The sequence below is a fragment of the Microtus ochrogaster genome, chromosome 4 (genome assembly GCF_000317375.1).
Source record: "Microtus ochrogaster isolate Prairie Vole_2 chromosome 4, MicOch1.0, whole genome shotgun sequence".
In the NCBI taxonomy this organism is placed as follows: domain Eukaryota; kingdom Metazoa; phylum Chordata; class Mammalia; order Rodentia; family Cricetidae; genus Microtus; species Microtus ochrogaster.
The window spans coordinates 47,398,525-47,410,349 of NC_022011.1; the positions used below are offsets into that span (position 1 = coordinate 47,398,525).

At 49.9% G+C, this 11,825-nt stretch overlaps 1 protein-coding gene across 11 annotated transcripts in view; it reads right to left on the bottom strand.

Moving 5' to 3' along the window:
• Rapgef1 (Rap guanine nucleotide exchange factor 1) overlaps positions 1-11,825 on the bottom strand; it is a 121,037-nt gene that overhangs the window by 19,554 nt on the left and 89,658 nt on the right. For 5 of the 11 annotated variants that reach the window (XM_026778834.1, XM_026778827.1, XM_026778826.1 and 2 more), the window contains 2 exons: positions 11,302-11,457; positions 715-972 (listed from right to left, as the gene is read on the bottom strand). The exons of 2 other annotated variants lie outside the window; for them this stretch is intronic. In XM_026778834.1, coding sequence (XP_026634635.1) covers positions 715-972; positions 11,302-11,457 — 414 coding nt within the window. The remainder of the gene's footprint in view (positions 1-714; positions 973-11,301; positions 11,458-11,825) is intronic. 4 more of the 11 variants (XM_026778828.1, XM_026778831.1, XM_005346171.3 and 1 more) reach the window with 2 other exon arrangements.

Genomic DNA, 11,825 nt, shown 5'->3' on the forward strand with positions numbered 1-11,825 from the left:
GGCCAATGAGGAAGAGAAAAAGGCCTGAGAGCCACCTCAGTTTTCCCTGGGAAGTGTTTCCCCAGGGCAGAGGACAAAGCTGCTCTCACTACCTCCTGACCCTGTGGCAGCCAGGACCGAGTCTCCTGCTGGATCTCCCCCCAAGTGTTCAGAGCCACTCTGGAAACTCTCCACTTGTAGCAGGCCCTGCGAGGGGTGGGGGATCCCTAGCCTGTAGCAGGGCCTGTAGGGGTTCTCAGTACAGTGGGCAAGAAGCAACATACTTGACAACTCTAGTTACTGGAAATGTCCCCACCTGTAAAACCCTCTGCCCCTCTACCGGTGAAGTACAGGGGCCCTGGCATGGGCCCCACAGGCAACCTTATCTCTGTCTCTTCTACTCTACAAGTCTGGACCTCTCTACAGACACATATCAGAAAGCTTGTAGTGTTTTCTTTTTGATCCTATGACAACTTACTGTTCTAAATGGTCACTAGCCCAATTCCTAGCATGCTGGGAATTCTATATAAAAGATTTGGTTTCTGCTCTGGGAACAGGTGGACCACTACTAGTCTTTGAGGACCCCGATCTGGTCATGCTTCTCGTAGGCTCACGCCAGCAGCAGACTGGGCTGGAGGGGGGAGGACAGGCCTTCTGTGAGCAGCAGCAGCATTTTTCTAAACCCTGTAGACCTGCGTGCAGATGTGCACAGATGTGTATGTGCTGAGTTCTCACCGAGTCAGTGAAAGAGGTTTCGGAAGGAAGGCGGACAGGGTTCCCATGAGAGCTGCTGTCCTGAGAAGACGAGAGAGGCCCGTCCACGGTGCTGGGAGGCGGACTGCTTACGGTGGGCACCGCTAAGTCCGAGCTCTGGGACGCGTGGACAGGTGGGAAATGTGGAGAGGAAGAGGAGGTAGGCGGAAGGAAAGGTTGGACGGAGGCTTGGTGGTGAGGCATGAAGTCCTGGGAATAAGACCTAAACACAGATTTGTACTACAGAACCCAGGCAGCAAACACACACAACAAGAATGTGGGAAGGAGAAAACAGACAAGAGAAAAGGTGGTTAGGTTAGCTGTGGTTCCGTACTAATGAGCTGTCCTGTCTGTCCTAATTAGGGGCTGTTGGCTACGCCAGACAGACCCCCTTACAGACTCGCATGCCTACAAGTGCCTTCAGAAAGGGGCCTTCAGGCTGGACGCCGACCAGCACTCTGAACAGCAGGATGTGGGCAGTGGATCCCTGGTGTCCAATGACAGGACATCCTCCTCACCATGCTGATGACCACATGTGCCTTGAGATGGAAACGGAAGCTCTACCACTCCACCTCTCAGGCTCCCACGGTTAAACTCTAAGTCACAGGCATTTATTCATTTGGAATCTTTTGGATGCCTCTCTAGCTTATCCCTTAAAAGGCAACTGTAACATCTTTTAAATATTGTGATGACCCTCCCCTCTTTTTTCAAGATAAGGTTTCTATGTGGCCTCGGCTGTCCTGGAATCCTCTCCGTAGATCACGCTGGCCTCAAACACAGAGATCCGCCTGCCTCTGCCTTCTGAGTGCTGGGATTAAAAGTGTGCACCACCACTGCCCAGCTATCTCAGGCCCCTTTGGAAGAGGGCACGCGCCTCAAAAGGGACTGGAGGAGCTGTACCACACAAACACCAACAGTTCCTTGGACCTCATTTTCCTCCTCACTCCTGCTCTTTGTATTTTTCAGCAAATGCCGTGATTTTTACAACCCCTCTGATGTCACCCCAGAGCCACAGGCATGAATGACTCCTCCAACTTCTCATCAAACAGAAAAGTCAGATGCCAGACTGAGAGGTGTCTGCAAGTCTGCACAGCTCCTGAGGCCCAAGGAGCATGCTCCAAGTCCCCAAGCCAAGGAGTGTGCATCGCTGCTAACCACCTCAGTTCCGGGGAGAACAGTGTGAGGAGGGACGCCTGGCAGTAATGTCAGCCTCACGTACCAACCACAGGTGCCGACTGAAACATGAGCACAGCTTACCCGAGTGCCCTGTGCACTTGCTGTGGTGCGTGGTTTTCAGAACCCACCAGGGGAAAGAAGAAGGAAGAAGAAATGAAGCTTTCAACTGAAGGAGATGTTTGGGTTTGAATCTGAAGTGACCAAAAACACTTGGTCTCCAGGTGATGGCACTGCTCTAGGATGCTGTGGAGCCTAGTGACAGAGCTTGGTCACCAAGGCAGCCTTTGAAGGTGACTACTGGCGCAGGTTTCTGCCTCAGACTCTGATTCTGGGTCAGCTGTGATTCTCAGATCCTCTGACACTACCCACCCCCATACCTTGTCATTTTTCCATCGTGCCAACTTTGCATAAATAAGTTCTTGTGTATTAGTCTCTCCATCTTTAAAATGGGGTGAGCTGGTTGTGGTGGCGCACACCAGTAATTTACTAAAGGAGGCGGAGGCAGGAGGATCATGAGTTTGAGGCCAGCCTGGGCTACACATTTATTGGGCTGGTCATGGTGATGCACACCTTTAATCCCAGCACTCAGGAGGCAGAGGCAGGTGGACCTCTGTCAGTTTCGTGTTAGCCTGGTTTACATAGTGAATTCCAAGACAGACAGTCAGGGCTACGTAGAAATCCTGTCTCAAAACAACACCCCCTCCCAAATGGGGTGGAAACTCTCAGAAGACAGTTATAGTTTCATGTCCTACCAGCTCTCAGCATGGCTGGTGCAACAGGCACATATTCAACACCAGCTGTCTTTTTCTGCCCCCAAAAGCAGAGAAATCATTCAAATACTAGGGCTGAAGTTCCTCACAGGAGGCAACACATGTCTGCTGGACCAACAGATACTCAGGAATAGATACATTATAATTAAACAAAATCTAAAATTACATTTAATTTACTTATTTATGTGTGTATAAGCGTGAGCATGCCACAGTGTATATGTGGAGGTCAGAACTGGTTCTTCCACCACATGGCTCCAAGGGATGCAACTAGGCCATCAGGCTTGATGACATGTACCTTGACCTGCTGAGCCATCTTTTTTTTTTTTGATGTGTGTGTCTGTGGAGGGGGACAGGGTCTCCCTATGTAGTCTTCAATGGCCTGGAAGTCACTATGCAGACCAGGCTTATCTTGAACTCATAGAGAGCTATCTGCCTCTGACTCTTAAGTGTGGGGATTAAAGGTATGAGTCACCATGCCTGGCTACTACTGAGCCATCTTGTCAGACCCCTGTATAATTTTCTTTTTGAGACAGGGTCAGGCTATGTAGCTCAGGTTGTAATCTTGTCTCAACTTCCCAAGTGCTGGGACTACAGTTGTGTACCACTACATCCAGATAATGGTTTCATTTATTTATTTTAAATAATTGCATGCTTTTCCTTTCTTTTTATCCTATCTACTTTATGTGTATGGTGTTTGATGCAGAGTCCAGAAGAGGGCATTGGATCCCCTATGACTGGAGTTATGGACATTTGTGAGCTGCCAAGTGGGTGCTGGAGCTCCAACTCGGCCCTCTGCAAGAACAACAAGTACTCTTAACTGCTGAGCCATCTCTCCAGCTTTTTAAATTTTTTTTCATTTTTATTTATTTATTTATTTTTTGGAGACAGGGTTTGTGTGGCTTTGGAGCCTGTCCTGGAACTCATTCTGTAGATCAGAGTGTTGGGATTAGAGATTTGTGCCACCATTGCTCGGCTCCGTTTTTGTTTTCTGAGAAAGGATCCCTTGATATATTGCTCAGGCTGGGTTGGAACTTACAATCCTCTACCCTCAACCTCTGAATTAGCTGAGGTCATAGGTATATCACACATTGGCTGATTTTATTAATAATTAAGGTATCTAGAACATCGCCAGGCCCGTGGCAGCAGTCCTGCAGTGAGTGGGGATGGGTCAATAGAAAAGAAGGGGCAGGAGCAGGCTGAGTCTCTAGGACAAAGGGGTCTGGACTTCTCCCTCCTTTTCAGCCCCTGCTCCTAGACTGCTCAGGCATTCCAGTTATGCAGTCATGCTGGGACAAGAGCCAAGCTTGAGAAGTACCTTTCCAAGGGCGGGACGTGCCAGAGAAGCCTCTCCAAGCACTGCTGGCCCTGGGCTGCTCTGGGTGGCTCTCTGGATTCCAGAACTGTGCTGGGGGGCTGGGCTGAGCACCACACTGTTTCCACAGGCCCTGCTTCTGTCAGGCCCTTCAGGATCATGTTCATCCCCAGCGCTGGCAGAAGGGCACAGATGGCCATCGCACAGTCACCCGCCCCAAGGCAGCCTGATGTCTATTTTTGGATCTGGGGAGTGCTTGGTTTTGTTTCTGAGATCCCTGTGCAGCAGGAATTTGTATTTATAGCCTGAGAAAGGCTGTTTGGGTTGAGGATTCTAGAACACTCAGGGCTCCTGTCTGGAAACAGAGTGGTGCCAGGTAAACTAGCACCAGGAGAGATGCGCTGGCTCCAGGGTCGGCAGTGCTGCAAGGGGCACTTGTGGGTCTGGGCGGTGATGTTCACCTATGTGTACTGATCTGCTGAGGGGTTTCCTCCACCGAGCATTGTATGGTGCTGGTGCAGGTGCTGGGCAGATAACATAAGCCAGGGATGGATGCAGACAGCAAAGCCCTGACTGTCAGGTAAAAAAGATGGAAGTAGCAGTTGCCTCTTCTGAAAAGAAATGTTCATAAGAATACTGGTTTTTGTAGTAAAGATGGTGGAGGCTGATGGGAAACCGTCTATGTTTGCTTGTAGCCAATTCATTAAAGGCAGAGCCACCCTATGCTGGTCAGGCTCCAGTGACACTTTCTTTCTATGTTAGTACTGGCATAAAAAAGTGCCAGGGGATGGAGCCTGTGCTGCCTTGGTGGTCAGGCAGCTAGGGTGTGAGTGGCAGCCTGCCTATCAGTAGTCAGTAGTGAGAGCTGGAGCACAGGCCAGCTCTGATCCAGCATGTATGGCAGCAAGATAGCTGCAATGATAATAAACAGACTCACTGTGCTGCTGCAGGTCATCCCTGCATCAAACATGCTCAGGATGGCTAGGTTTTAGATGCTCTTAGAAATATGGATATGAGCTGGGAGAGGGGGTGGCACACCCTTTAGTCCCAGCACTCAGGAAGCAAAAGCAGGTGGATCTCTGAGTTCAAGGCCAGCATGGTCTGTACAGTGAGTTCCAGGTCAACCAAGGCTACACAGAGAAACTCTGTCTCAAAAAAACAAAATAGATAGATGGAAAGAAAAGAAATACAGATAAGTCACCATACAGCAGCTTTTTAAAAAGACCACTAAACACGGTCACAGGAAGTTGTTCCTTTGATTTGGGAATGTTTCCTTGGACTCTCCCTGGGTGTTGTGCTCAGCAGTGGTCCTGGGCTCAGAGCTCACTGCCTTCAGCAAGGTGGCCAGCAGAACTCAGCACAGCCAGCAGCAGAAGGCTAGGTAGGAAGCCAAGCTTCAGTTGCTACAAAGCACCCAGCAGTCACCTGGGGAGACTGCTATGGCTGCTTGGAAGATGGGATATGATCATGTCCAGGGTGCCAGGCAGGAAGGGTCCTGGGTGACACTGCTTCCCACTCCCTGCTCCCATCATCACATTTACCAAAGCCTAACTCGGGGCTATCTTATCCAGAAGTGATTCTCATCTGAGGCTCTTCTGCTAATGACAGGAACTACAGTTTGCAATGACAAATGAGACCTGTTACAGGCTACTTGTCTTTGTCCCTGGCAAAGAGAGGCAGTGACAAAAGCATTGACCTCACCACGAAGGGTGACATTAGCATCACGCTATGTCCAAGTACTCTCTCCCCATTAAAACAAACTTCCTGGTGCATTTATTTTGAAAAACCATGGCTCAAAAGCTCCTGTGAAAGTCCTGGTTCTGCCACACTGCCTCCCAAAGCCAGGTGCATTTCAGAGAGGTCGGTGTGCTTACTACAGTACAACCTGAATGGCCTCAGCTCTAAGATTTGATGCTGACTAGAAGGGAGCTCCACTCAGTCCAGCAATTGGGGGAACTATTCTCATGTGCTTGAGGCTTTGGCAACTTCTAATGTGCCTTTAGAACTCTCATTAGATCTGGAAGCTACCTTCAGCAATGCTTGACAAAACAAAGGAGAGACACACACACCTCCAAAGCCAGCCAAGAGGCATCCTTGATCAGCTACACTGGGTCTCAGTATTTATTTAGCCAAAAAAATAGCTTATGAATGCCAAATTTAACACTGTACTCTCCATGAAGGGGATCTGAGTTCTAACCTAGCTCGAGCTTGAGACTGCAAGCGGATGATTTAGCTTCTCTGCCTTGGTGTCCCCATCTCCTGAATGGCAAGAATATTTGGTCACAGATCTGTAAGGGAGGTCCTGGACAGGAGGTCAGGCAGTGTGACAAAGGAAGAAAGGCAATATCCACCCATGTGGAACAGTGCCCTCAGGGGTCATATCATCACGTGACCTTCCTGGAAGCTGGACTCAGATGAAGCAGGGTGCTACAGCAACATTCTGTGCCCTGGGCTGGTCCCAGAGTCCTGACCTGCCAAAATGTTGGGGCATAGATGACAACAGTAAGCCTAGAACTCTAGCAAAGGGGGTAGGGTGAGGGTGGAATAGTTATGTCAGAGCACGGCTTGTGAAAGTCTCAGGCAAGGAGCACTGACCTCTGGCTCTATTCTACTCCCTTGTACCCAGCAAGGTGAGGCAGCCTGGTCCTGCCCTCCCTTTTCTGAGCTGGGAATGTATACAGTGGATTCTCTTCAGGTGAGAGAGACATAGGAGGCATGCAGGTCAGCAGGAAGTTGGTCTTTCTAGGAGGCTCTGGGAGGTGCAGAGCAGGGTCTAGTCTGCATGTGCACTTGGCAAATGCTGGCCTGCAGTAGCCTGGGGGTTTCTATAAGGACAGAAAAGCATAAGGTGAGATTAGTGCAAAACCCATGGCTTATTTCAAGGACTGGCTACAGCCTCAGAAGACCATGTGAGTGTTGGGCCTGGTACTGCAGGGATGGGAGCATTTCACCACAGAAGTGGGGCATGGGAGAACAGGGCAGGGTGTGGTAGTGGCAGCAGATGGGAGAGAATGTGCCAGCTCCAGATGAAAGGATCTGCAGCCCTGGAAGGACTTGGGGGCTGTGTGGATGATGAACATGGGCACACATGGTGTTTGTAAAGCTACTCACAGAACAGAGAAGTGGTCAGGTGAGACAGGAGTGAACATTCACTCACTACCTGCTACAGACTGGCCTCAGGGAACTCAGAGCCTAGTGGAAGACACAAGTCTGCAGGAAAATAGACTCTGGGACATCAGATCTGGGCTTGTAGACTCCATTCAGCGAGTCAGGGGGTCTATGCAGTGACTTTCCACTGAGCAGGTTTCCCCACAAGGGGAAACCCCCTATTGGTAATAATGCCAGGAACTTTTCATGAAAACCCATGAAGCCAGGCCCAGGGAACAAACCAGGAGGGGAATGGCTCTGAACAACATCTCTTTGCCCCTGGACTACTGGGTTCTTACCACCCCCCCCCCCCACATCCCTCCCTCTCCTGTGTCAGAGTGATTTAGCTTTGCTTAGGGCAGGAAGTCAGTAAAGACAAGATGAGATAGGACAAGCAAGGGGCTTGTGATATGCAAAGCAGTTTGAGCCTGTCTTGTGCCCCATCATGGGCAGCACCCTTTCCTGCCCACCCTGATTCTCCTATTCTTTCTCTTTCATCTCCTTCCTTCCTGTTCGGTGTTTAGACCAGGTGGTGTGCCCATGGTGTCTGGGATGGCTTTTGGGTGAATTCTCAGGGACAGCTCACAGTCAGGAGAGACATAGGAACAGTGGTGGAGTTGTAAGAAGCCAGTCCTACATCTCAGGAGGTGGCTCTGGCTTTATCTATGATAACACACAAGCTAAGTGTTTCTATGATGCCTGGCTCTTCAGTGAAGGAAACGTGTGAAGCCCCAAAATCTGGATCCATGGAGAAGGAACTGTCTAAGTTCAGAATGGGATAGCAGCTGCTTTAAAGCCCTTTTCAAAACACTGGGGTCCATGATGACATGTACTTAGCTTTTGGGGGGGGGTCGGGTAGTTTCAGGGGTGTCAAGATAGGGCTTCTCTGTGTACTCCTGGCTGTCTTAGAACTCAATCTGTAGACCAGGCTGGGCTAGAACTCAGATATCCACCTGCCACTGCCTCCTGAGTGCTGGGATTAGAGATATGAGACACTACTGCCTGGCTACACTTAGCTTTTTTTATCCCAAAGGTTTTTGTTTTAATCATAAGCATCATTATGGGCATTTAAACATAAGCTCTCATAAGCTAATGGAACCACCTAGCTATTTTACTTATTCAGAACTGGATGGGAAAGAAATCTGTCAACAGAGTCTAGCATCCCAACAGGTGTCTTGGTGGTGGTAAGATCTAGAATGGATGCTAGTAAAGAGAGGGGCACAAGGCAATCTGGGGGAAGGGAGAGGTAACTGATTCCTTACAACCTGCTCTACAGTATACAGAGGGTCACCAAGAGTCTCAAAGCTGTCACTACAGATCAAGGGCATACTGCTCAGGACAGAGAGGAGCCATGCAAAGGGGAGGGCTGGGAGGAAGGTGGCCATTTCCATAGCTAGGGTACAATGAGGACACACCAAGCAGCTCCCAGGTAAGCAGAACCTGCAAAGCCATGGAGGAGAGACTAGGTCAGGAAGAAGGGCCTGGAACCAAATCTGAAGTCTTTTTTATTTTTATTTTTTTTATTTTTGGTTTTTCGAGACAGGGTTTCTCTGTATTTTTGGAGCCTGTCCTGAAACTAGCTCTTGTAGACCAGGCTGGCCTCAAACTCACAGAGATCCCCTGCCTCTGCCTCCCAAGTGCTGGGATTAAAGGTGTGCACCACCACCGCCCGGCTCCAAATCTGAAGTCTTAGGGAGCTTGGTAGCTTGGGAAAGGCAGGGAGGCTACCTCTCAAACACATGTACACAGCAGGCCCATGGTGAGATGAGGCCATGGGTACGGCCGCCGCCTAGCCTCGGCAAAGGCTTCCTGGCTCCCCACACTTCTTGCTTTAGTCTCCTCCTCACTTCTTTCAGCACCTTTGTTGCTAAGCAGGTTTTAATGACCCTGAAGATATACAATTTTCTTGGCTGTTGTTCAAGTCTTTGGGACTGATGCCCATATCAGCAGGAAAGCATAGAAGGCTGTGGGCTGGAAGCTAACACTGTGCCTAGTAGCTGAGGCTGCAGCCCACTTAGGGACCAAATTCCAGGCTCAGCCGACACCAAGGGCCACGCTGAACAAAGGAAGCTGGTCCTACGGACACATGGGATAGCTGCATTGTCATTCTCTAGACCACCCCTGTGAGCACAGTCCCTGTGCTTATGCTCCAGACGGGCTTCCTGGCCACCATCCCTGAAGCAAGGCCCTGGGTTTGCAACATGTTTGACGTCTTTCCTTGTCATTTGTCTCTCAGACACCAACTGTCCTTTTATGCTAACCAACTTCTTTCTCTCCCCATGTCTTTTTACTGTGACTCCTGAGGTCTTTGTTTGATTTCACCTTGGCTTAGCCTAGTCTCTCTTAGCATATCTGACTGTCCCTACTGAACCATGAGCCCCTCTCAGGCATGAGGACACCCTTCTACTGAACCATGAGCCCCCCTCAGGCATGAGGACACCCTTCTTGTAGCCAACCCACACTTGCGCTCATCAGTGCGGAACCTCATGTCTAGGCTCATCTTAGAATCAACCAGAGACTATGTGAATTCCTGGCATGACACTAAATCACTTCCCTGGGTTCTACCTATCAAGTGACACACACTCCAAGCATTTAAACCATTACTCATAGTTTCTTTTATTGAAATAATGCATCCTTTTAGTGTGGCCCCTTGGACTCTTTCCTGGAGCTGGAGCTAAGAATACAGAGTCACAAATGCAAAATGCCTCAACATTCCACAATGGCGACACACTCAGACCCAGACCTAAGAAAATGCCCTTGAATGTTCTGCAATTCTGTAGCAAACAGTTCTTCTACAGTCCTCTGCTAACAGCTCAAAAGGAAAAAGTAGAAACTAGTTGTGTGTGTGTGTGTGTGTGTGTGTGTGTGTGTTTGTGTGTGTGTGTAACAGTCAAGGAAGGGCCAGGGTTGTCTAAAACCAAATTCTGAAAGCTCGGTGGAGGGAGCTTGCTAGAGGTGCCTTCTGAGGAACCAGGCTACCCGTATGGTAGGGCAGAGGTAACTCACCCTTCCTATACACCCAGCACTGCTGAGCACTATGAGAAGGAAGTCTCTGGTCATTGAATTGCAAACCCTAGACAAAGGTGGACACCAGACAAAAACAACTTGGAACCTGGGCAAGTTTTATGGTCACCTATCCAAACTTTTCAGGGAGGAAATGAGAAGCCACTGCTTTACTCCAGAGTACAGGTGAGAAGCAGGACAAGACTGGAGCCTGGAACTCGAGAGCAGTGATACAGCTTCACGTGATTTTATACAGTTCTCTCCATCACACTTTGACGCCCAGAAAGAAGTCAATACCTGAGCACAAGCTGTTTCCAGGGAAGTGAGCTTGGCTCCACCCTTCCCTTTGAGCCTTGTGGAGAAGATCACGGGAAGAGAGAGGGCTGCTTCGGCTCTGTGGCAGATGCAGACTCCAGGAGGTTAAGTCTCTTTGTGTGTTACCATGGAGCTGTCTACAGATTGGTCTAGTCCTCCCCACACTGGCCTATGTCAAAGTGTCAGGCAGGACCTCCCTTCAGGAGCAGGGTCTCCTTGTCTCCAAGTGACGCCATCGAGTGCTGCCATGTGGTGACCCTGCGACTGTTCTGAGCTTTGGCCACAGGGGGCCTGATGCTTTTCCACTTTTTTCCTTGGAACTGCCAGCCCCAGCCACTACAAGAACAAGCCTAGACCAGCCCAGCAGCAGTGGTAAGCTAGCCCAACAGACCCAGTCTAGGTCCCAAGGATGTCTGCCTGGGCAGATTAGCACACCATCCTCCTATGTGAACCTTGGGCAAAGACACAGGACTCTGGCTGTTTATATACTATGAGGTGAGCAGGGACACCCAACAACCATTGCTCTTGCACCCAATTGCCTGCTCTCTGTGTGAGGATTACTCCCCCTTAAACACTGCCCCAGGAAAACCAGAACACAAAAGCAGAAATGGCTGCGCTCTGTGCCACTGCCAAGCTCCAGACAGGACAGCCCACACCTCCATTCCCATACCACCCCCAACTACAGTCCCCAAGGCCCAGGGAATCAAGTATTCAGATTCTCTCCTGTGGACAGGCAGGGGTCTGCAGAAGGACAGGACTGGTAATGGGAACATCACTGTCCGGGAGGCTTCAGGCATTAACTGTACAAGTTTCCAAGCGAAGAAGAGCAGGGAGGGAATGACTCACCGAGGGCACAGGCAAGCTGCCGTGCCGGCTGAGAAAGGAGTTAGACACGGACACACTGAGGCCCTGAGCGGCACTGCCGTCCTCGGGGGTGAAGGCCACTTTAGTTTGCTGGACACAGTAGGAGACAGAGAAGGAAGAAGCAGCATAGGAGGCCTGCTGGGCAAAGGGTGGAAGAGAAGGCAGGGAGGAGGAGAAAGCAGAGAATGGTCAGCATAGGCAGTGTAGCTGTGGGGTCTAATATGCTTAGGGGAGTCCTGACTCTGCCAAAGGCTGCCGAAGGAGATTTTAGTATCAGCTTTCAGAAGACTGCAGAGGACAAGTGGCTGAGGCCACACAGACTTGGGCTGACCCAGCACCCTGAACTCTTTAGATCTGCATGGTCATTTTGGCCTTAGAGCTCAGAGAGAGTCAATCCATCTCAGTCCACCTGTGCTTTAATCTGGAGCCCATCAGAGACACCTGCTACTGGTCTTGGGCCGTTCTTTCTTTTTTGTGTTTTTTTTTTTTTTTTTTTTTTTGTTTTT